Source organism: Staurois parvus, unplaced genomic scaffold (genome assembly GCF_062004578.1).
Source record: "Staurois parvus isolate SC_StPar_1 unplaced genomic scaffold, SC_StPar_1.0 ptg000668l, whole genome shotgun sequence".
NCBI lineage: Eukaryota > Metazoa > Chordata > Amphibia > Anura > Ranidae > Staurois > Staurois parvus.
Window position 1 is genome coordinate 4,093,459 of NW_028318464.1, and position 23,941 is coordinate 4,117,399.

Genomic DNA, 23,941 nt, shown 5'->3' on the forward strand with positions numbered 1-23,941 from the left:
GGCCGGGACCCGGTGACTGACAGCCACGGCCGCGAATGGCAGCATGGGTAGGGCGCGCATGCCCCTTACCCGAAAATGCTAAATCACGTATATATACTTGATTTTATGAACCCTTGCCGTCCTGTAGCAGTATTTCTGCTATAGGGTGGTTGGGTAGTGGTTAATGAATGTCACAACATGTTGGGTGTCATCATCCTCATTTCTAAATGCTTAACCACTTCCCGTCCGGCCGTTGTATATAAACGGCCGGACGGTAGCAGTGCAGGGTCGAGTGGCCGTTTATAAATGGCCTCCCCGCACCTTGTTTGTGCGCGCTCCCTGGGAGCGTGCAGCACCACGATCCGGTGCCCTCTGTACGAGGTCCCGATCATGTGATCACTGATTGACCAATCAGTGATCACATGCAGAGTATTAAGCAAGATGTTACTTGTGACATCATTGCTTACTACGTGTGAAATCTGTAAATTATCACAGAGGTCACATGGTACAAGGCTATTCACAACAGCCTTGTACCATGTGACAAGCTGTGACCAATCACAGCTCACTCAGTAGTTCTCAATGGCTACAAGAATGCAGCTACATAGAGAGAAGGAGAAATGATTGATTTTACATCCTTTATAGGTGTAAAAGCAACAAGTATAAAAAAAAAATCTTCATCACCCCCCACAAGTAGTACAGTGTCACCATGGTGACACTGTACTGGTAGGGTGACAGTATGTAAAAAAAAAATAATAAAAAATATTAAAAAAAGTTTAAAAATTATAATTTTTTCGTTATAAACTAATTTGGGTTATTTTGTTTACTAAAATTATAACAGAATACATTTTGGCCAAGATTTATGATTAAATACTATTTATTTGCAAAATTTTATAAGGAAAACACTTTTTTTCAAAATTTTTGGACTTTTTAATTTATATAGCAAAAAAAAATAAAAGTCCCAGTGGTAAATAAATACCACCAAAATAAAGCTTTATCGGTCTCAAAAAAATGCTATAAAAATTCATATGGGTACAGTGTTGCATGACCGAGTAATTGTCATTCAAAGTGTAAGAGCACTGAAAGCTGAAAATTGGCCAGGACAGGAAGGGGGTAAAAGTGTCCAGACTGGAAGTGGTTAAACAAAGCAAGATTCATACCGTGAAATTCATCCGGCTCTTCCCCTTTGGAGAGTCTGAAGAGGCTGTTTTGCCTGGGAAGGCTATTAGACTACTCTTTGCTAGAACATATAAAACATTTACATTCATGTTCATCACAGTCATGTTCATCTGCGTCTTCTTTTTTGATAAGTCTGAAGAAGGTTGCCTAGCTTGGGAAAGCTCTGAGACTGCTCATTGCCAGACTAGAGAATCCTTTTTACAGGATTTTACCTGCCGCTGATGTAATAAAGCAGAAAAATAGCTTGCTTAGTAACAAACACTAAAGGTTACCAACTGCTAGCTGGAGGTTGATACTGCAGCTTCCAACCACAGCCAGATTTAGCAGGTGGTTAATGAATCAAACTTTGCCTTGCCAGAGAGCAGGAGATAATGAAAATGTTTTGTCAAGAGCAACAAAAATAGGTAGGAATCTGCAACAATATTCTGCAATGTACACAAACCATCCAAAGGAATTGTTGACATTGTAAAAACCCCTCTTTTTTTTTTTTTTGAGAAACTGGAGAGTATAAACAAAATATAAAAGGATGTTCCATATTCCAACAGGCAATGCTGGCTACAGTAGTCATCCATAGGTGACTCTTCTACCTTCTCTGGAAATGCTGGTAGTAAAGCAAACACGAGAAGCCACCAACAGGTTAATGCCATGTGTGAACAGACAAAGTATTACTTTGTACACCTGTTATGCAGAGTCCTATCTGTGGAGGAGCTCAGGGTATGCACAGCAGCTGCAGGGAGCACAATACCTAGCAATGCATTTATTTGGATACAAAGCATTTTTACATTTAGCTCACCCAACCTCCGTCATCCAGCTGTAAACACTGGCACTACATGGGTGTGCGTGCCAAGGGGAGACTCTGTTATGCACTTCACATAGACCCAGCAGACCCCAGACAAGGCTGTTAGCCGTGATAAAAGCCACCCCGAGGACCAGCAATGGGGCTCCCTTGATTATAGGTCATTTAGCCAGTACACCAGGGACTGTGTCCATCTGAAACCCACATGCATGGACAGATCAGCTAGGTAGAGGAGCACACCTAGGTCCTGCACATGGGTGGGAAAAAAAAAAAAAAAAAAAAGAGGACCGCTGAGTCTGCAGGTGGCCTCAAATTTATGAGTTAGGTCCTGGAAAAAAGGAGGGGTGGGGCCCTTACCCAGCTGTGATGACATGGAGCTGTCAGGAAACAGGATTTTCACTTACCAGTATGATCTTCCTCCGCTCTGTTTTCATGATCTCCCTGTTGCTTGCAACAAAATTGAGAGGCTTTTTTTTTTTTTTTTTGCCAATGTCCAGTGACTTTAAAGCAGACCTCCAGTCAAAATGTAAAAAAAAAAAAGTAAGTGTCAGCAACTACTTTTAAAAATAGCCACTCACCTGTCCCTCGATCCTGCAGTGTCCTCCTCGCATCCGGTTTCACCTGCCGTCCTCTCTCCCCAGTGCCGGCATCTTAAGTGTGGGCACTCAGCTCACAGCCAGGTGCCCACTGCGCATGCACGAGTAGCGCTGTGCCTTGTGAATGGTCCCGTAGTCTTCTGGGATCTGTCATGTGTCCTAGAAGACAACATGGAAGGAGGACAACTTCCTCTTTTCTGATTGCCTAGGCAAGCGCAGAGGAAGTGGGAGCAAGTACCTGTCAGAATCGTGTACCTGAGCCCCAAAGGTGCCAATCTTTAACGGGGAGCAGGGGACTATACCATAAAGTGGAACTTCCCCTTTTGGGTGGAGCTCTGCTTTAAGGTAACTGTATATATACTGTACTAAAGGTCCTGTACTGTACCCAATAAAAACTAATTTTACTAGTAAGGCAAATGTCCTATTTTTTGCCAGCCTTCTAATTTTGTGGTATTATTTCCTCAGTGGCTTCAATCAAAATTCCCTGCCACACTGCTTCTTGAGTTGGTCTCTGCAACTATCCGGATCAAAGTCTGGTCTTCAGTAGCTTTGGAGGCTGTACCTCGTTGGAGTGACGTGGAGGGCTAGTCATGAATGTGACATTGGGGCACTTGGCTCTTCATTGTGGAGCTGTGTACTGTGGTGGGTTTCCACTGCCTGCCTACAGTGACATGGTCACCCTTGGCCACCTGAAACCCCCATAACCACCAGCTTCCTGTATTTGTCAATATTTAAAGCCTTGCCTCATATTGGAACCGGTTGCATTACTGGGCAGATGCAGCATGTCTTTGCTAAGAGACACAGTAGATAGTCCCATTGTTATGGGTGACCTCAGCTCATACGCCCCTAGTAGCTCTGGGGGAGTTTAATTTGTAATTAATTTACATTTGTATTGTAGGAATTGACACCCATCATCCTGACCCTGGGACTCCTCTTATATATGATTGTCCTCATCAGAATCTGCTCCCATTTAGCATAGTTTAGCAATGGGAATATTAGCAATTTTAAAAAAGGGTCATCAGGCTGCTTTCACACTGATCCACAAGTGCAGTGCACCTGCGGCTTTCCTGCAATTTAGCTGCACCAAGGCATAGACTTCTATCATGTCCTACAGGTTTGGTGTGCTGAATGCAGTTTTGTTGCGCTTTTAGAAAGTGCACACCTGCAAGATAAAATAGAAGTCTATGGTAAACTGCAGCACATCAGTACGAAAGCAGCCTTAAAAGGGGCTCAAGACAGTAAGGGCTTGTTTGCATTTGAGGACAGCAAAGCCCCATAATTGAGATAGATTTTACCACACTCCAACCACTGGTGGTAGCATCAGGAGTCACAATGGTGACCCCACCTCATACTCCAGGGGCCCTCACACAGCCTCCATCACATTATTTAACACATGGAAAAGGGGGGGGGGGATTATCCAAATAAATGTGGCCCATAACTGGTTACTAAATCACTTAAGTGGCCCTTGCCCTTCAATTTTGGATGAGCATCCCTGCCTTAGAGGGACCTGCTCCTGACACTCATTAGAAGAGCCTCTGATGCAGGAGGTGTCGAAGGGTCAGAGGATCCCCACCCTTCTTCCCCCACTTCAGCAGTAGGTGCTTGTATGCATTTAGAGCATCTGTCCCACTCAGGACGTAGGACTCCAACCTAGAGGTCAGCCTTCTGCATGAATGTGGGCCCCACCTCTACAAGTGAGGGTTGTTTGTTCTTCCACATGGGTTCTTGGGTAGTTTGCATCCCAGGTATTTGAGTTGAAGATAAAAGTAAACAAGTAGAGCCAACGTGTTTTGGGGGAACTTCCTCCCCCTTCTCCAGGGATAGTATACAAGGTAAAAACTCATAGGCCATAGGATTTGTATAAAGTGCAAAGCCAAAATGTGTGTTAATATACAGTGAGGAACAGATGTATTTGAACACCCTGCAATTTTGCATGTTCTCCCACTTAGAAATGATGGAGGGGGTCTGAAATTCACAGTGTAGGTGCATTCCCACTCTGAGAGACAGAATAAAAGAAAGAAAAAAATTCAGGAAATCACATTGTATGATTTTTAAAGAATTTGTCTTGCACTGCTGAACATAAGTATTTGAACACCTAAGAAACAGCAAGAATTCTGGCTCTCAAAGACCTGTTACTGTGCCTTTAAAAAGTCCACCTCTACTCCACTCATTAATCTAACTTAGTAGCACCTGTCTGAGCTCTTTAAATACACCTGTCCACCCCACAGTCAGTCAGACTCCAACTCCTACCATGGGCAAGACAAAAGAGCTGTCAAAAGACACCAGAGACAAAATTGTGGACCTCTACAAGGCTGGAAATAGATCAACTATTGGAGCAATTGTTAGAAAATGGAAGAGGCTAAAGACGACTGTCAGTCTCCCTCAGACTGGGGCTCCATGCAAGATCTCACCTCGTGGGGAATCACTGATAAGAAAGGTGAGGAATCATCCCAGAACTACAAGGGAGGAGCTGGTCAATGATATGAAGAGAGCTAGGACCACAGTTTCAAAGGTCACTGTCAGTAGAACACTACGCCATCATGATTTCAAATCATGCATTGCACGGAAGGTTCCCCTGCTCAAGTCATCACATGTCCAGGCCCGTCTGAAGTTTGCCAATGACCATCTGGATGATCCAGAGGAGGCATGGGAGAAAGTCATGTGGTCAGATGAGACCAAAGTAGAACTTTTTGGTCTAAACTTTGTCGTGTTTGGAGGAAAAAGGATGAAATGCATCCCAAGAACACCATCCCTACTGTGAAGCATGGGGGTGGTAACATCATGCTTTGGGGGTGCTTTTCTGTGAAGGGGACAGGATGACTGCACTATATTAAGGAGAGGATGAATGGGGCCATTTGTTTTGAGATTTTGAGCAACAACCTCCTTCCCTCAGTCAGAGCATTGAAGACGGGTCGTGGCTGGATCTTCCAACATGACAACAACCCGAAGCACACAGCCAGGATAACCGAGGAGTGGCTCCATAAGAAGCATATCAAGGTTCTGGAGTTGCCTAGCCAGTCTCCAGACCTAAATCCAATAGAACATCTTTGGAGGGAGCTAAAACTCCATGTTGCTCAGCGACAGCCCCGAAACCTGACAGATCTAGGAGATCTGTGGGGAGGAGTGGGCCAAAATCCCTGTTGCAGTGTGTGCAAACCTGGTCAAGAACTACAGGAAACGTTTGACCTCTGTAATTGCAAACAAAGGCTTCTGTACCAAATATTAACACTGATTTTCTCAGGTGTTCAAATACTTATGTTCAGCAGTGCAAGACAAATAAATTCTTTAAAAATCATACAATGTGATTTCCTGAATTTGTTTTTAAATTCTGTCTCTCAGAGTGGGAATGCACCTACAATGTGAATTTCAGACCCCTCCATGATTTCTAAGTGGGAGAACTTGTAAAATTGCAGGGTGTTCAAATACTTCTGTTCCTCACTGTAGTTTCAAACTAAAGAGCAATCCTCATTTAGTCTTTAAAACAAATTGCGATTGGTGTATAAAATGAAACCCTATCCACTGAATTTTTGCTTTGCACTTTATACAAATATACGGGGGGGGGGGGGGGGGGTAAGGGTGAGCTGTTATAAGCTTACCTGTAGGTAAAAGTTGCAAAAGCAGATTTTACCACTGCTTTAAAATGTTGCCATTTTCCTAGATGGCATACTGAGCCTTTGACATCAGCACAAACCCAGAAAATGTATGCAGGTGTTCTCACATCATGCAGACTCAAACAGGAAAGCCAGATACAACCAGGCAAATAGCATGTTCAGAAGGGGACTAATGAGAGGCTATTTCTTCCAAAATTCCTTTTCATACATACAAATGCACTGCTTTACAACACAATGTTAGAGTAAATCTGGAGTGACACTCAGTCGGCTTGCATTTGAAAGACCATTGCTAGCCCTGTGTTTGTCTTACAGCAGGTTGCTTTTATAGTGAAAAGCATTTTTATTACTGCCATTTGACACAGGTCTACAGAACAAGAACCATGTCATTTTAGTGTGTAGAAAAACATCAAAATGGTATGGCACATTTGTTCAGCTTTGAAATACATAACAGTCATAAATACCGTTACCTGAAATAAATCATTGCTGTATTTACATTCACTAATACATTCCTTCAACCTCCCAAAGGTTAGGCTGAAATTGTGGTGCATACACAAAAAAAGTTCAACCAGACACAAGAGTCTATAAACCAGATTTTATTTCTTTTTAAGAGAAATTTATTTTGCTGGCTTGGTAGCCTCTTTCTGGAGTTTCTTCATTTCATGTCTGATTATCTTGTTCCTCTGAAAGACCAATACAAGTCTATTAGTATTATATTCAGAATGCTCAAAATCAAAACAAACATTCAAGTGTGCCCAAATGATCACCATTCTAGAAGCCATCTTAAAAATAAAGCACAGATACCAACACTGTTATGAATGCTAATAGGACACATTACCAAGCTGTCCTCAGAATCCCCCCCCCCTCCATCATTTAATGGCGCATTTGTTGCTTCATAGTCTGGAAACAAGTGAGAAGCAACACTTTCATGACTAGATCTTTGCCGTACAAATGAAACTTATTTTAACCAGGGTTTTCATGTTCAATTATGATGTGGTTATTTTGTCCATCATTCAAATATTCAACTGGAACTAGTGTATGGCATCTGCTCCCAGCAATCAACACTTTTTATTGTGGACATAAAGGCTAAGCTTACCATTTTCTTTGCCTTCATAACTTTGTAACGGTCAAAATCTGTCATCTTTGCTTTCTGGAAAACAAAAATGGAATCACACAAATTCAAACTATGCATACATATATCAGCTTCTTCAGGAGTGACATCACTCATGCATCACTGCAGCTCCAGGGAAAGAGTGAGGCCAGTGGGTGGAACCACGGCATAAAAAAAAAAAAAAAAGAAGAAGAAGAAGGGGCACCTGTCATGCAAATTTCTCACCGAGCAGATTATGAACTAGTGCAGGCGTCAACAAGAATTTGAGAAAATCAGTGCACCACCATTACCTTCCATAAATACACGTCAAACAAAAGAGAAAAGTTCCTGGCTCAACTTGCCAGCCAGCCTGTAAACAAACCAAATTAACCTGTCTAACAGTACGAGTTAAAAACAGGGGTTTAGTTTGCACACATTTGCAAACATGCGTAAGCTACAGAGCCTCCTCACGGCACCCTTATATATTCTGTAGTCCTAACTCTACAAATTTTGGGAGCCCCCATAGTAGAGGCACATGGATAGACCAAGGGCAGGTGGACCCTTGTTTGCAGGCTGGCTAGTTGAGCCTGGAATTTTTCTCTTTTGTTTGACATGCGTTGCCCTTATATGTGCTTTGTTGTGAAGGCCAGTTATAGACTGAGGCAGTGGACATTTTTTGTACTGCCAAAATTAGTTACCCTCTCTCTAGCATCAATCCTCTTTGCCCAGTTAGTAGCAGTCCACTTCTCATTGATCTTCTCCTTCTCCCAGGCTTTACGGACATATTTCTGCCGAGCACTAAAAGAGAAAAAAATCAACTATATGGTAAACTTACTGTAAGCTAGAAAACAATTTTAAAATTATGCAAGATTCACTGATATTTAAACGTGAAAAACAACTAAGATTTCAGAAACTGTTTATTCTAAGCTTGCTAAATCCACTCTGAATATATTCAGGTCCAGAAAACATTTACAAAACATATCAGTTTTATTACTGGTCTCATTGGGGGAAGGCCTGCCTCACTTCCTGTTGACAAAACAGAAAAGATGAGATCTCTCCAAAGTGAAGGAATTCCATTCAGAAATTTGTCACCAAAACGCCCTGTTCTGGTAACAACTGTAAAATGTTTCCACATATCACTGACTTATAATCACAGTAGTCACCAGAACAAATAGAGGGTGAACCTTCCCAGTGCAGACAGATTAAAGCTGACAGATTTCTCTCCTCCATCCCAAATGTAAAATGACATTAGATACGCTTTAAATGAAGGATGACCCTACCTTCTCTTACAAAGTGCTTTTAGCCTTTAACATCTAATTACCTGTGGGGGAACTTCAGAACAAAGTCAGTAAGCTGCATGCACTTGAATGGCATGGCCTGCCTTCTTACACCAGTGCAGGGACCATCAATAAGAGCCTGTAGATAGATAATTCGATAATTCAACAAACACGCTATAAACAGTAAATATACAGCAATGCGCTTGTGACATTATTGCTCTGACATGAAGGACATTGGATTTAATCAAGTATATAACAAAAAGTAAAATCCTTATTTTAAATATATGATACACTATCTGGCAAACATCAGTGCAGCCGTTTCTTCTGCAAAGTATGACAGTGGCTGCTTAGAGGATAAGTTCACCTTTTGCAAAACAAAAAAAAAGTGCATTTATTATTTTTTTGTTGCAGCAGCCTGTAAACCATTCCACCAGTGATCAGATCGCAGGTGCCATGCAGGTCTCTGCAGACCTGTCAGTATATCTGCTTGCACATATGGTATGTACAGGCCAGCAGATATACTGACAGGAAGAATCCATGAACTACCACAGCGCTCCAGTCTCATGGTAGTTCACTGAGAAGTACAAGCTGACACCCACCAAGGCTGTTGGGACTTGCAGTTTCTCATTCACAGAAAACTGTGAATAAGTGACACGGCCGTGCGGAAGATCCCCCACTAGCTATCAAAGTGGGGGCCGGCCTATTCATACCATGTTACACCCTGAATATGGGTGTAACATAATGAAAGGTATCCTTTAAAAAATATGTGCCCCCTACACAAAATTACTCAGCTACATAAAAAGGTATTAAAAGGAATTTTTTTTAAATTAAAACAAACAGGTTATACTCATCTGCTCCATGCAGTGGTATTGTACAGAGTGGCTGAGATCCTCCTCTTCTCGGGTCCCCCACCGGCAATCCTGACTCCTCCTCTTCGTGAGTCCCCATAGCAAGCCATTTGCTATGGGGACAATCGCTTCATGCGTCTGACCTGTGTGTCTATGGAGCTGTGCTCCATAGACACACACAGCGGGACATAGCACCACCCCCTCACTTCCTCTTCACCACACTTGACTAACAGCAGCAAGAGCCAATGACTCCTGCTGCTGTTAAAAGTCCCTGTGTGAAGAGAAAGCAAGGGGAGAAGAGATGCAGCTGTGCACAGCGCTGATATCTTCTCCCCTCCCTTTCCCTTCACATGAGGAAGGGTGAGCATGGTTTACCTTAATGCAAGAAATGCATAGAGGTAAAAAAAAGTTTTCAGGTTTAGTATCACTTTAAGGTTTGACAATAAAATCTGGATGCCGATTGGTTTCTATTCAGAGCTACACCAGATTTGCACTCTGCAGTTTTAGTAAATTAACACCTGAGTTTAGGTGTTAAATCAGTCTATATAGGTTACCTTCTCACCGCCCATTTCAGCCTTGATAATGCTGCATCACTGTGCCACAACCGTGAGCATTACATGAGGTTTTCATCACAGCCCAATTAATTTGAATGTTTGGTGGTGGTAACACTGGTTGAACTCCAAAAGGGTATATAATTTTAAGCACACCCATGAAACAGGTGTAACATGTGTACACCTGTCTGTTTGCCTTTGCATCTTGAGAGGGCAGGAAAAGAAAAGAAAAGAAAAGAAAAAAAAAAAAAAAAAAAAAACACACCTAAACTGGCTGTTTTTACTGCCCCCAAATGCAAAGTGTAATCAAGCCCAAAGTGAAAGTTTTAGGTAAGTGGCTCTTGTAACTTTAGGACTCTCACAGGAATTAGCTTTATATAAAGCAGTTACAATTACCATAGGGGTAAAAAAGCAGCAATAATTTAGCATTTTTAATGATTTTCACATTAATTAAATTAACTGTTTAATATACAACTGAAAATACGTAATTATGTAGGGGTTAGGCAGGCGTCTCCAAACTTTCTAAACAAAACTGCCAGTTTTTTGTGCTTCAGAATTTAGAGGGGCTGCACTTTGGCCAGTGGCAGCTTTGCTGGCATCAATGGCACCAAACCACCACATTGGCTATTAACTATGGGAACACTTTGTTGTTTCTTCCTCCTTGCCCTCGCCCAACTGAAAATTATGTTGTCCAAATCTTCTCCCGTGCTCATTTATCCAGGGTGGAGATATTCGAATACATAAGGTTATTACTGGCCATATCACCAGGAGAAAGGGGGGCGGGGGTGCAAAAAGAAAAACAAATGTAGCCAAATGGTTGGTATGCTACAATATATCACATTTTTTTCTTTCAGGTTTAACACACATCACAAAAATCTCACCAACATAAATAATGATGTCATAAGCATTTCTAATACTTACTCTATTTTGGTCAATTACATCAACAATTGTCACAAGTTTACCAGCATGGGGACCAAAAGAGATGTAGGCAACACGGCCTATCTGCACATAGCGTTTGAACACCTGCAAGATATAGAGGAAAAAAAAAAAAAAAAGGTCAGTCCAGCTTGCTAGACAAACGTGTTTTATTTTTAATTGTTAAAACAACGTTTCAGAATATAAATACTAGAAAATTGCTGCCAATAGCAATTATATTGCAGATCTAAAGAGCGCACTTCTAGTTTTCAATAATTAGGTTTTTACTGCTGTGTCCCTGTTGGTGACATTTATCCTTCTAGCTGAAGCACCGTAGAGAGGTTTCGGGGGACTGGTCTCCTAGACTTCAAGAAGTTCACCTTTGTGAAATAATGAATAAATGCACTTTTGTACCTCCAAATACAAGAGACAGCAGAGCGTTGTACCTGTGATTAGAGCATCGAGGGTGCAATCTCAAGTTCCTGCAGACCCTTCCCTTCAGCTCTCTGCCCCCAACTATATGGCCTGTCAGTTTCAGTGCTGCAGGAAGGGTTCATGGACTACAAAGCACGCTTATTCAGCTTGTACTCTATTGGGAACTACATGCTGTCTGATGCGGTGAGATGACTTATTCACAGATCTCTGTGCATGTGCAGTCACACAAAGCCGCACCAGTATTAATAGTGATAGTGGCTGCAGGGGAGAGGAAACCCTGCCCGCTGGGGGGTTGCTGCAAAGCAACATGTTACACCCTAAATACAAGTGTAATGTGTTACCAAAGTTGAACCTATCTGGTAAATAGTTAACCCTTGCACTGCAAGACCCCCACTACTGGGGTACATTTAAAAAAAGAAAAAAAAAAAAAAAAAAAAAAAGATTACTTTTTTTCCTTTTGTACCTTTCTTCAAAACACAGTGGCAGGGAAATCGCATGAAAATCGCATGATGCTTTCACGCCATGCAATTCCCCAAACCCGCAAATGCGTGTTTTTTTTTTTATTAGATGCATGGGAGTGCCATTAAGAATGAACAGCAGTCCTGCGTATCTGTTAAGAACAGCGTATTTTGGCTGCGGGTAGTTGTGGGTGCAAGAACAGGTGCGATTCCTGCACTCACATAAGTGTGACCCTGGCCTAAGTGCCAGTTCACATTGGAAATTGCACACGAATGCTCTGTGGGTTCCTGTGCAGCGCAATTTTAGCCCATTCATATGGAATTGGCTGAAATTACACTGTACCAAAAGTAACATATGCACTACTTTTGAAAACTCACTGCAAACGCATCGCATGAGACTTCTGTACCAAGCTACCCTGTGTGGGCAACCGCGCTGTGCTTGTAACCTGCGTTTGGGGTGTCCTTCAGGGCCATTTCACACTAAAATGGAGTGCGGGAAAGCCTCGTTCCTGTGCAGCTTCCCACGCCGCATTCCAATCACACTGCCCTTGTGATCTGCTGTGGGTATCAGTGCAAAGTTAACGTTTGCCTGCACAACATTTGCACATGGTACAAAAGTTCCCTGCATTCCAGTTGCTGCACATTTCAAAAAAGTAGTGCATGCACTACTTCTGGTGAGGTGTGATTTCAGCCCATTCAAAATGAATGAGCCGAGATCGCACTACATGTGAATTGCACAAGAACTACATAGCGTTCCTGTGCGATTCACATGTAGTTCATAGTGTGAAAGGACCCTATATTTGTTGACACCTGCTTCAGATTGCAGACACAGCCAGTTTTGAATGCCATGCAGGAAATGCACACGGAAATGTGGGGTTCCCGCACCGTGTTCTGGTTTGGACTAGATGTAAGGAATAGGCTGCTATACTTCCCTTATTCCTTGATCCCCTGATCTCTTCTCTACACCACGTCAGGTTGTCAGTGGGCCCTCACATACAATGGTCCTGCATTAGAAATTACGCAGGACCACCAAGTGGAGCACCTTACAGAGGCTTTGGGGGACTCTACCTAAGGTGAACACAGTGTGTAAAAAATGCATTCAGTGTGCATTTCCCACACTGCACACAAACACTCTGCCTTTGTGAGATGCACGGGGGTGCCAATTATTAATGACACTCTAAACACAACTTGCAAATGCAGTGCTTTTGTGTCCATCAAACCACATGTACTGCAGTACCATTAAGTACAGTGCGGAAAGGTCTGAAAAAGTAGTCCTTGAAAGGGTTAATAGTTAACTAACCTTTGCTTTACCCAAGATTTCACGGGACCGCACAAATACCTGCAGCCACACCACCTGCACAGAGGAACGCAGGACCCATAGACAGGTGCCATTAATTGTAATGGCACGCCGCCTGCATTGGAAATCACAAGCGTACTGCGAACCTTGGTTCCCGTGCGGGATGCGATTTCCCAAGAAGTGCAGGGACAAATCACGGCCCGCACATATGTGAACCAGGGGGTAGGCTTACTAACTTTTGTTCCCCATGAACAGGAGGTTCCCTGAAGAATGAAATGTTATCTTATGTAGGTGTCTCTAGGCCTTGAAGAATTGTAGAAGTTACCATCTTGTCTATGACAGCTTAGGACACACCACTTCATGGTTTATTGTAACATCTAGAATGTATCCTGATTGGTGCTTTACGGAAATCCCCAACGTTCGCACTATACATAAGCTCAAGCCATAATAACGATCCCAGTTCTGCATCTGAACCTCTAGTGTCTGACTTGCATTATTCCCAAAGTACTTTGCATCTGGAGTGATGGGATGGAGACAGCCGGCATAACATCGACTTCCGAACAGTCCTTGCACTACTGTTTGCACATTCCGGTACTTTAGGCATCCATCCTATTGAAATGAAAGGCTAACCCAGAACACATGAGACGGTGACCTTTCCAGGAAGGGTTAGCACCTCATCCCTATAAACACAAACCTCACACAGGTTCTGAGGAGAACTAAATGCAGATCAGGCACTAAGGCTCCATTCACACTTATGCAACTAGTCATGTGACTTTGTGGTCAAAAGTTCCATGACAAGTTACCTCCTCCCCCCCCCCCCCCCATGTTTTCCAATGGGTACCATTCATAGCTGTGCGACCTCAAAGTAGTTCCTGCACTACATACTTTCATGCGACTTGAGGGCCATAGACTTCAATGTAAACCCCCCAAAGTTGCACCTGAATGTTGTACATGTGACTTTGTACAGAAGAAACAATTATCCTTGGTCAAAGCCACACTCATCCACTCACAATGAAATTTGCAGGATTTTGAAGTCGCACAAGTGTGAATGCAGCCTAAGGCAGTTTAATCCACCACAGAACCTGTGTTCAGATTTCCAGGGATGAGGTGCAACCCTACTTCCGGGTTGAACTGGCCCTTAGGCCAACATTCAGACATATTGGAGCCATGATGAGTGTCCGGGTGAAGGATCACCTCCACACAGCCTATCCCCGATCAGGTAGATGAGGAGTAGGCCCCGCCATGTGTCCAGCACAAGACACACACCCCTCCCATGGGGGGATCTCAGGCCTCCCTCACTTTGGACAAGTCTGCACACTCCCAGCAGATGAACACACACGCCGGGCTCTCCCAGGCCTCAGCCTGGCTCTCCATGCCGCCCCGACCTCCCCTCCTAAACTCACCTAGGACATTCTAACACCACAGCACACACAGTAGGGGCCATGCCCGCTCTCCGGGGCTCCGTCACCTATCCATCCTCCCTCCAGGGAGCACACAGCGCCCTCGGCCTCTCAGAGCACAAGAGCAGGCTACTCACCATGATGGCGGCGGGTAACAGAAAGGAGGGAGTATCGTGAACGCTTTCCGGCTAACCCTTAGTCTCCGACCAATGAAAAAAAAGAGTGCAGGTTCGTCACGGCTCCTAGAAACAGAACGGCAGAATAAGGAAAAGTGATGGCAGAGAAAACGTGTAACACGATTGGTTGACGAATAACATCCTCCTACCAATACAGATTACCCATTCATAACTCATTCGGCCAATAGTCTGACAAGTACTGCTCACAATCCCGAGGTGCATTGCCATTGGTCCGTGCGATTTGCAGCTTCCATTGGCTTTGAATTGGGGAATGATCCATTTCTTTTCAAATCGATCTCTTCCATAGGAATAATACATCAATACTCAACAAGCCTTTTAATCAATATGCCACACATGGCAAAGGGGATAGTTAAGATGCGATCATAAATGATTTCTTTTTCCACCATGTAATCTCATAATCTGATTCATCGAATTGCAATTGTATTGATGAACAAAATACGTCAGTGCTACAGATTGATGCAAACCAATCAATAATATTTCATCCTGGCCAATCAAAATTGAGTCTAAAGCTGGCCATACACATATAGATTTTCGTTTGAGAATTTTTGTTTGATTTACTAATCGTTAGTAGGGTCAAATTGATGTTTGTTTTCGACAGCAGTGACGGGAAAATTCTACAGGGCAAGAAGGAAAACTTTTCTAGATCAAACATATTTTCGGCCAGTATATATGGTTATCGTTCAGAAATTACATTCATTTTAAACTCGAATGTTAAAAGCAAAAGACAATTTTCGAACGACATTTGTCAATTAACCAAATTTTCAAAGAATTTTCATACTAATATTCTGGTCTGAAAATCTGCATGTGTATGGCCAGTTTAAGTCAATCAGAAGGGGAATGATGGCTATTGAACGCCCGATCGGTGTGCAACAAGCTTACCGCCATCCACGACCTCTTTGTTTCCCGCTCCCTCAACCTCCTGGCGATCACGGAAACCTGGATCCAGCCCACTGACTCTACCTCCCCTGCTGCACTCTCCTATGGAGGTCTCACCTGGACCCACTCACCCAGACTTAATGTCGTAAAGGTGGTGGGGTTGGTCTGCTCCTGTCACCGCAGAGCACCTTCCGAGTCCTCCCAAACCCCCCCTCCCTATCCTTCTCCTCCTTCGAGGCCCACTGCGTCCGACTATTCTCCGCAACCCCCCTGAAGATTGCTGTGATATACCGGCCTCCTGGATCCATACCCCGCTTCCTGGAAGACTTCCCCTCCTGGCTACCCTTCTTCCTCTCCTCTGAGCTACCCACCATCATTCTTGGGGATTTCAACATCCCTGTCAACCTTGACAACCCGGACACAGCCCGTCTCCTCCACTTAACCTCCTCCTTTGCACTTGCACAGTGCATACAATCCACCACCCACTCCGACGGTAATATCCTTGATCTTGTCTTCTCCAACCGCTGCGCTCCCCACAACCTCACTAACACCCCCTTCCCTCTCTCTGACCACAACCTGATCACCTTCTCTATCTCCTCGTCCTCCAACACCTACCCCTCCAAATGTCACACTACTACCAGCCATAACCTCCGCAACCTTAACCCTGCCCCCCTCCACTCTGCAGCTGATCAACTCCACGACCGCATCCTCCCCCTGTCCTGCCCCGACTTGGCTATGATTGCCTACAACAACGCGCTGTCAGCAGCCCTTGACTCACTAGCGCCTTTAACCACACGCAACATCAGACTCCGACCGCTCCAGCCCTGGCAGACTGATCACACCAAAACCCTCAAACGACGCAGTCGTGCCCTGGAGCGACTATGGCGCAAAACAAAATCCCAACAAGCTTTCACCTGCTACAAATCTGCCTTCCGCACCTACACCTCCTCCCTCCACGCAGCCAAACAAGCCTACTTCCTGACCCTCATCAAGGCCCTCTCCTCCAATCCTCGCCGACTCTTCTCCACCTTCAACTCTCTACTCTCTCCACCCCCACCTCCACCCAGCACCTCACTCACCGCCCTTGATATTGCCAATCACTTCAAAAACAAGATTGACACAATTCGCAAGGACATTGCCGCAACTCACACGCCCTCTCAACCCGTCCCCTCTCACACAGCTACCCCATCATCCCCCCTCCCCCTCGACATTACCCGCAGGGACTTCGTCGCTGCTCAAACTCCCTCCAACCCCCTTCTTCCTCACTTAGCTACCCCCTCTTCACCCCTCTCCCACGGCCTCACCACTGCTCTGACCTCCTCTCCCACCCCACCCTACATTCCTCATACTGAAGCTCCCCCAACACTCCGCACCTTTGACCTTACTACCATCGAGGAAGTCTCCAAGATCCTCTCTGATGCCCGCCTCACCACCTGCCCCCTCGACCCTATCCCCTCACAATTCCTACGACCTCCCTCCCCCTCCATCCTACGCTCCCTCACCCACATCTTTAATCTCTCCCTCTCCTCCGGCACTTTCCCCTCCCCACTGAAGCATGCACACATCACCCCCATACTTAAAAAGCCCTCCCTGGACCCCAATGACCCGAACAACCTCAGACCCATCTCCCTGCTCCCACTTACATCTAAACTCCTCGAGCGCCTCGTCTACACCCGCCTATGCTCTCACCTCAACGACAACAACCTCCTCGATCCCCTACAGTCTGGCTTCCGCCCCCTACACTCCACCGAAACCGCCTTACTCAAACTCTCCAACGACCTTCTAACCGCCAAAGCTAATGGCCACTATTCAGTGCTCCTACTCCTTGACCTCTCTGCGGCCTTCGACACAGTTGACCACCCCCTCCTCCTCAAAATACTACACTCCCTCGGCCTCAGAGATTCTGCTCTCTCCTGGCTCTCATCCTACCTGTCACAACGCTCTTTCAGCGTTACCTATAATGCTACCACCTCCCCCTCACTCCCCCTCTCTGTTGGGGTCCCTCAAGGCTCTGTCCTTGGGCCCCTTCTCTTCTCCATCTACACCTCCTCTCTTGGCCAACTCATACACTCTCACGGCTTCAACTACCACCTCTATGCCGACGACACACAAATCTATCTCTCAACCCCCCACCTCACCCCCTCGGTCTCTGCCCAAATCACACACCTACTGAGCGACATATCAGAATGGATGTCGCTCCACTTCCTTAAACTGAATCTCTCCAAAACCGAGCTCCTTGTCTTCCCCCCAGCCCGAACCCCACCCCCCATTGACTTCTACATCACATCCAACAACGCCAATATCAAACCCGCTCTGCAGGCCAGAGTACTTGGTGTCATTCTGGACTCCAACCTATCCTTCCAGCCCCAAGTCCAATCTTTAACAAACTCGTGCAGACTCCACCTCCGCAACATCGCCAAAATCCGCACGTTCCTAACCCCAGAAACCACTAAACAGCTCATCCACTCCCTCATCATATCACGACTCGACTACTGCAACTCCCTCCTCACTGGCCTGCCTCGCCGCTGGCTATCCCCGCTTCAGTCGATCCTGAATACGGCTGCCAGACTCATTCACCTTTCCAAACGCTCCGTTTCCGCCACCCCCCTCTGCCAATCCCTCCACTGGCTTCCGATTGCGCAACGGATCAAATTTAAAATCCTAACACTGACGTACAAAGCTGTCCACCATACTGCCCCGAACTACATCACTGACCTAATATCCAAGTACCACCCAGCACGCACACTCCGCTCCTCACAAGACCTCCTTCTCTCTAGCTCCCTGGTCTCCTCCTCCCATGCCCGCCTCCAGGACTTCTCCAGGGTGTCACCCATCCTCTGGAACTCCCTGCCCCAACCCATCAGATTATCACCTACTCTCCTCTCCTTTAGGCGCACCCTGAAAACCCATCTCTTCAGGGAAGCCTACCTCACCCCCTGCTAACTTGCTGACCTCCTCCATTCTTCCTACCACTCCATCCCCCACAGCTATCTCCTCCTGTACCACTATCCCATCCCTTCTAGATTGTAAGCTCGAAAGAGCAGGGCCCTCGATCCCCTCATGTTTTGCATTGTATTGGTATTGTTCTGTCACATGTTCTGTCCCCCTTTGTAATGTACAGCGCTGAGTGAACTATTGGCGCTTTATAAATACTGTATAATAATAATAATAATAATTTGAGTGTTTGCAGATATAATCGTTTTCACTGAACTGCACATTGATCAGATAAAGAAATCATTGCAGTGTGTATGGCCACTGTTAGTATTTAACTACCTCAGTACCAGGCACTTCCACCCCCTTCCTGCCCAGGCCAATTTTTAGACACTTCACACTTTTTTTTTTAGACAAATAGAGCTTTCTTTTGGTGGGTTTTTATTTATTGCTATATAAATAAAAAAGACCAACATTTTTGTAAAAACAAAACTAAAAAGTTTTTCTTAGTTTCTGTTATAAATTCTGCAATTTAATAATTGGTTTTCATAAATTTAGGCCAAACTATATTCTGGACAATACGACTGGTGTGGCAGTGATCAGGGACACTGTGACTGGTGTGGCGGTGATTCTGGACAATACGACTGGTGTGGTGGTGATCAGGGACACTGTAACTGGTGTGGCAGTGATTATGGACAATACGACTGGTGTGGCAGTGATCAGGGACACTAACTGGTGTGGCAGTGATTATGGACAATACGACTGGTGTGGCAGTGATTATGGACAATACGACTGGTGTGGCGGTGATCAGGGACACTGTAACTGGTGTGGCAGTGATTATGGACAATACGACTGGTGTGGCGCTGATCAGGGACACTGGGACTGGTGTAGCCATGATAAGGGACACTGTAACTGGTGTGGCAGTGATCAGGACAATATGACTGGAGTGGTGGCGATCTGTGACACTGTAACTGGTATAGGGGTGACGAGGGACAATGTAACAGGTGTGGCCATGATAAGGCACACTGTAAATGGTGTGACAGTGACTATGGATAATATGACTGGTGTGGTGGTGATCAGGGACACTGTAACTGGTGTGGCCATGATAAGGGATGCTGTAACTGGGTGTGCCAGTGATCAGGACAATATGACTGGAGTGGCAGTGATCAGGGACACTGTAAGTGGTGTGGCATTGACGAGGAACAATGTAACTGATGTGGCGGTGATCAGGACATTGTAACTGGTGTGGCAGTGATTATGCACAATATGACTGGTGTGGCGGTGCCGAGGGACAATGTAACTGGTGTGGCGGTGCCAAGGGACAATGTAACTGGTGTGGCGGTGATCAGGACACTGTAAATGGTGTGGCAGTGATTATGGACAATTTGACTGGTGTGGAGGTGATCAGGGACACTGGGACTGGTGTGGCAGTGATCAGAGACACTAACTGGTGTGGTGGTGATCAGTACAATGTAACTGGTGTGGTGGTGATCAGAACACTGTAACTGGTGTGGTGGTGATCAGTATAATGTAATTGGTGTGGTGGTGATCAGGACACTGTAACTGGTGTGGCAGTGATTATGGACAATTTGACTGGTGTGGCAGTGATCAGGGACACTGGGACTGGTGTGGCAGTGATCAGAGACACTGTAGCTGGTGTGGTGATGATCAGGGCCACAGTAACTGGTGTGGCGGTGATTAGGGACACTGTGAGAGTGTCAGTAGGGCAGGGTAGCTGATGACGGACCTTTCTCCATGTTCCCCATTAACTCATTGGGTGCCAAGTCTGGGTCATAAAGGAGGATTACCTCCAGGGTGGATTCTTCTGGGCTACGCTAAGCACCTGTAACAGGATCACTCTACATCACACATAAAGGGTGCCTTTATGTTTGTACTGTTTCATCAATGCCCTGGGACAAGGTCGAGGCTGCTGTGGGGAAAGACTTGACCTTAAGGCGGTCCTCTGACATTAGAAATGACCAATACAGTCTGTATACTTGCACAACGACTGTTCTCCAGTTACCTCTCATGTCCCTGTGTAAATGTACATCTTCCCATTGTAGCTTGCAATTAGTGCTGAACACTGACCACAGCCATCTGTCCAGCGTTTTCCAATACCAGTCCCTGTAGCAGAATGGACCCCCACCATGCACCTAGAGTAGGCTCCAATATGCACTTGACTTTAACTCTTGAACTTCCGTACCTCTGCACAGGATGGCAACCACATGTGTAACTTGCACTAGGATGCCTCTTTGTGCTAACCATTGGTGCCACTTACTTGCATTACACCCCTTTGAGTAACTTCAGATTAGGCGGGAACAAAGTTTCAAAGCTTTACTTGGAAAAGTGTAAAATGAACATCTCAAAGTCCAACATGCAAAAACAGGAATATTCCGATGTGCCTACTCCTAACTCAGGCTGTGCTTCCTCGGCATACATGCAAAACGTAGAGTCCATGTGCAAAGAGGCCCATCAGTGGCATTTCCCAGCAGCTGCTGTCCACGAGGGCGAACCCCAGGTCCCAATGACCTATTGCATCATGACAGCTCCTAGAATTTCAGCTGCAGGTTCTCTCTCCACGACCCCAGGGATCAGGAATAGGACATTGAGCTCCGGGCCTGTCAAATTCTTTCTGAAGAGGGATCTGAACACACATCACACTTCAGATACCAAAGCTAGTGTGTATGAGCCCTAAAGGCAAATAATTTTTTCATTTTGGACAGAGTAGAGAGGAATTAAAACACCAAACTGTTTTTTATTGTTGTCTTTGCCTCTGTTAGGGAGAATCACCCTCTCTATTTTTCCTGCTGATCATTATTGCTGAGAGTGAAAGAAAATCTCAAATTTTGAGTTGTCACTAGAACAGGAACAGAGGGGAAATCTTTCACTGGGGACACTAGTTCTAGTGAAAAAAAGCAATTTCCTCACTTGGTTGAAATCAGTTAGTCTTCTGCCGGTCCATAGTTTAGTATATGTACTCTGTTATTATAATTTGTAACTATTCATACATTTTGAAACTACAGCCAATCAGAATGTTTACATTTTGTTTCTTTTATTTCTTTTAACTTTATTAAAGTGTCACAAAATGACATGTAATTAAATTTTATTTGCCACAGCTAAACTGTAGTACCATACTGTGTGGTGAGCTGGAAAAACACAGCATGTCTGCAACTTTGTGAATGAGGCACATAGAAATCAATTGTTTTCTAAGTGCCATTGCAGTGTTGTTCTTGAGCAGAAAAATGCAGGTCACATATAACGAGAATAAGCCCTAACCCCTGGTTCACATATATGCAGCCGTGCGGGCCACAATTTGCACGGGCATGAGAGCCCATTCATTTGAATGGACTTCCGTGCCCCGTGACATGCAGGGAAGAAGTCCCTGCACTACTTCTGAAAATGCAGGCCGCACGGGAACCTCACTTCCCAGTACAGTTGTGTTTTCCAGTGCGGGTGGCATGCCATTAGAAATAATGGCACCCACCAGGGGGTCCGCATTCTTCTGTGCGGGTGGTGCGGCTGCACGGATTTTCGTGCGGATCCGCAGCGGCACCACCCGCACATATGTGAACCAGGGCTTAGAGGCTAATTAGACTGCCTCTCATTTAGCAATGTGTGCAACAATTGAAAGTGATTGAAAAGGATACATTTTAATTTTCTAAACATAACATGTTATACTTACCTTTAATGGATTTGCACAGAGCAGCCCGGATCCACTTCTTCTGGGGTTCCCCACCGGTGCTCCTGGCTGGATCCCCCTCACCTCTGAGTGCCTCACATACCATAACAATTGTTTTTTTATGTGTCCTTTCACACCACAATGCTTGGTTGACTTAACATAACATGCAATTAAAAGCAACCCAGATCAACGCAGCACTGTGGGGTGAATAGGTCGCATAAAAAACAATTGTTTTTATGTGTCTATGCATCAACCTGCATTTTACAAGTGTGCTCAAACACAGATCAAGACATGTCAATGTGCGTTAAAATGCGCATAAAATGAATAGAATTGTACATTTTTTTCACTGCATTTTATCACAAGTCAGTGTGAATTCAGCCTCACTCACAGAGTGATAAAACACCTGTCACCACAAGGACACACAGGAAACAACATGGCCTATGGCTGCGCTACAGCATGTTGCAGTAAAACGCAGCCACACTGAATTTTATCACAGTGCACTGCGCCGAATTGTGTGGCAATGTACAGTTGCGCAGTGCATTGTGCGTCAAGAATGAAGTGTACATTTTGCACACTGCAAATAAAGTTTGTACAAAACATAAGAAGGGAGCCTCACGATGCGCTGAATTGCACACCACACTGCCCCCTAACGCAGCCAGGAATGGACAGTGCTTCTGCAACTCTCCATTCCCATGTGAATGTGTGCAGACTGATTCCTAGCAGGTTTAAACATATTCCATTCCATTGACCAATACAAAACAGAGATATATAAAAAAAAGTTGTTTAAAAAAAAACATTATTACAATGTAAACAATTACATAATTGGCATTGGAACATATATTGGGCTTCACCACAGAAGATCAATGCAAAAATAAAATGTAGCAATAAAAGAAAGGAAATACAGTACATGTAACCAATGCAGTGTATTCAGTTTCGCAGCACGCCATCTAATGGCAGAATTGCTGAAATACAGCTTGCTATGATAAACAAAACTTCCTAATACTTTTCAAAATGAATACAAATAAATGCAAACACTTTGCTTTGAGACATACATGAGTGCGTGGCATTCCTGTTACTGATACAGTACATGCAATATGTTACAGTTGTAAACTTATAGTAAATTAATTGCATAGACTCCCTGCTCTTGTTAGCATTTATTTGCTATGTTATGCTACTGACTTGATAAATGTCCTCCGCTGTCCCTCATTTTGTAAGGTCTCATTCACACAGAGGTGCTAAGGTCATGTGTTTATGTAGCTGGAGGAGCTGCTTTCAGTGATCAGGCAGTTGATACACTGATGGATAGGGAGGATGATGTTCTAGGTCACAGGTGTCAAACACAAGGCCCGTGGGCTGAATCTGAGCCTTCAGGCCATTTCAAGTGACCCTTGCACCTCTTCTGCAGCTGCGGTACCCACTTGTCTCCGCCCCCACCCTGTTTCAGCAATCGGCAGCAGAGAGGAGGACATAACTCCTCCGCCAGATCCTGCACCTCTCACTGCAGCTGCAGCACCCCCTCATCTCTGCCTCCGCTGGTCACTTCATTCAGCCGACTCTGGTAACTGACTCCACTCCTCCTCTGGTCCCCCTCCAGACCCTGCACTTTCTGCTTCCCAGCTCAGCCTCCAAAGGGGCATGGTGATGTTAGGGAGGATGAAGAATTCTTGACATCTGATGTAATAGGGGGTGGGGTGCTCTGGACATCTAGTCCTACAGATACAACCAGCCTCATAATGCTGATACGGCCTGCAATGAAATGGAGTTTGCCACCCCTGCTCTAGGTGTTCAGATAGTTAATACACTGAAGGACAGGGAAAATGATGCTTCCAGGG

At 44.9% G+C, this 23,941-nt stretch overlaps 1 protein-coding gene across 1 annotated transcript; it reads right to left on the reverse strand.

Annotated features, from left to right (window-relative positions):
* Positions 1-6,736: 6,736 nt before the first annotated feature.
* Positions 6,737-14,616, reverse strand: RPL14 (ribosomal protein L14). Its single transcript, XM_089651962.1, has 6 exons — positions 14,564-14,616; positions 10,843-10,944; positions 8,567-8,661; positions 7,944-8,043; positions 7,252-7,305; positions 6,737-6,838 (listed from the first exon to the last, which is right to left on the reverse strand). The coding sequence occupies exons 1-6, from the start codon at positions 14,564-14,566 to the stop codon at positions 6,773-6,775; spliced, it is 420 nt and encodes a 139-aa protein (XP_089508088.1). The 5' UTR covers positions 14,567-14,616; the 3' UTR covers positions 6,737-6,772.
* Positions 14,617-23,941: the final 9,325 nt, after the last annotated feature.

Bases quoted from the DNA above. Each gene is read 5' to 3' on its own strand.
- RPL14 (XM_089651962.1), bottom strand. The intron at 8,044-8,566 runs GTAATTAGATGT...TTTCTCTTTTAG, and splicing joins GTTCTGAAGTTCCCCCACAG to TGCTCGGCAGAAATATGTCC. The intron at 7,306-7,943 runs GTAACTAATTTT...TTTGTTTTCCAG, and splicing joins GGATTGATGCTAGAGAGAGG to AAAGCAAAGATGACAGATTT.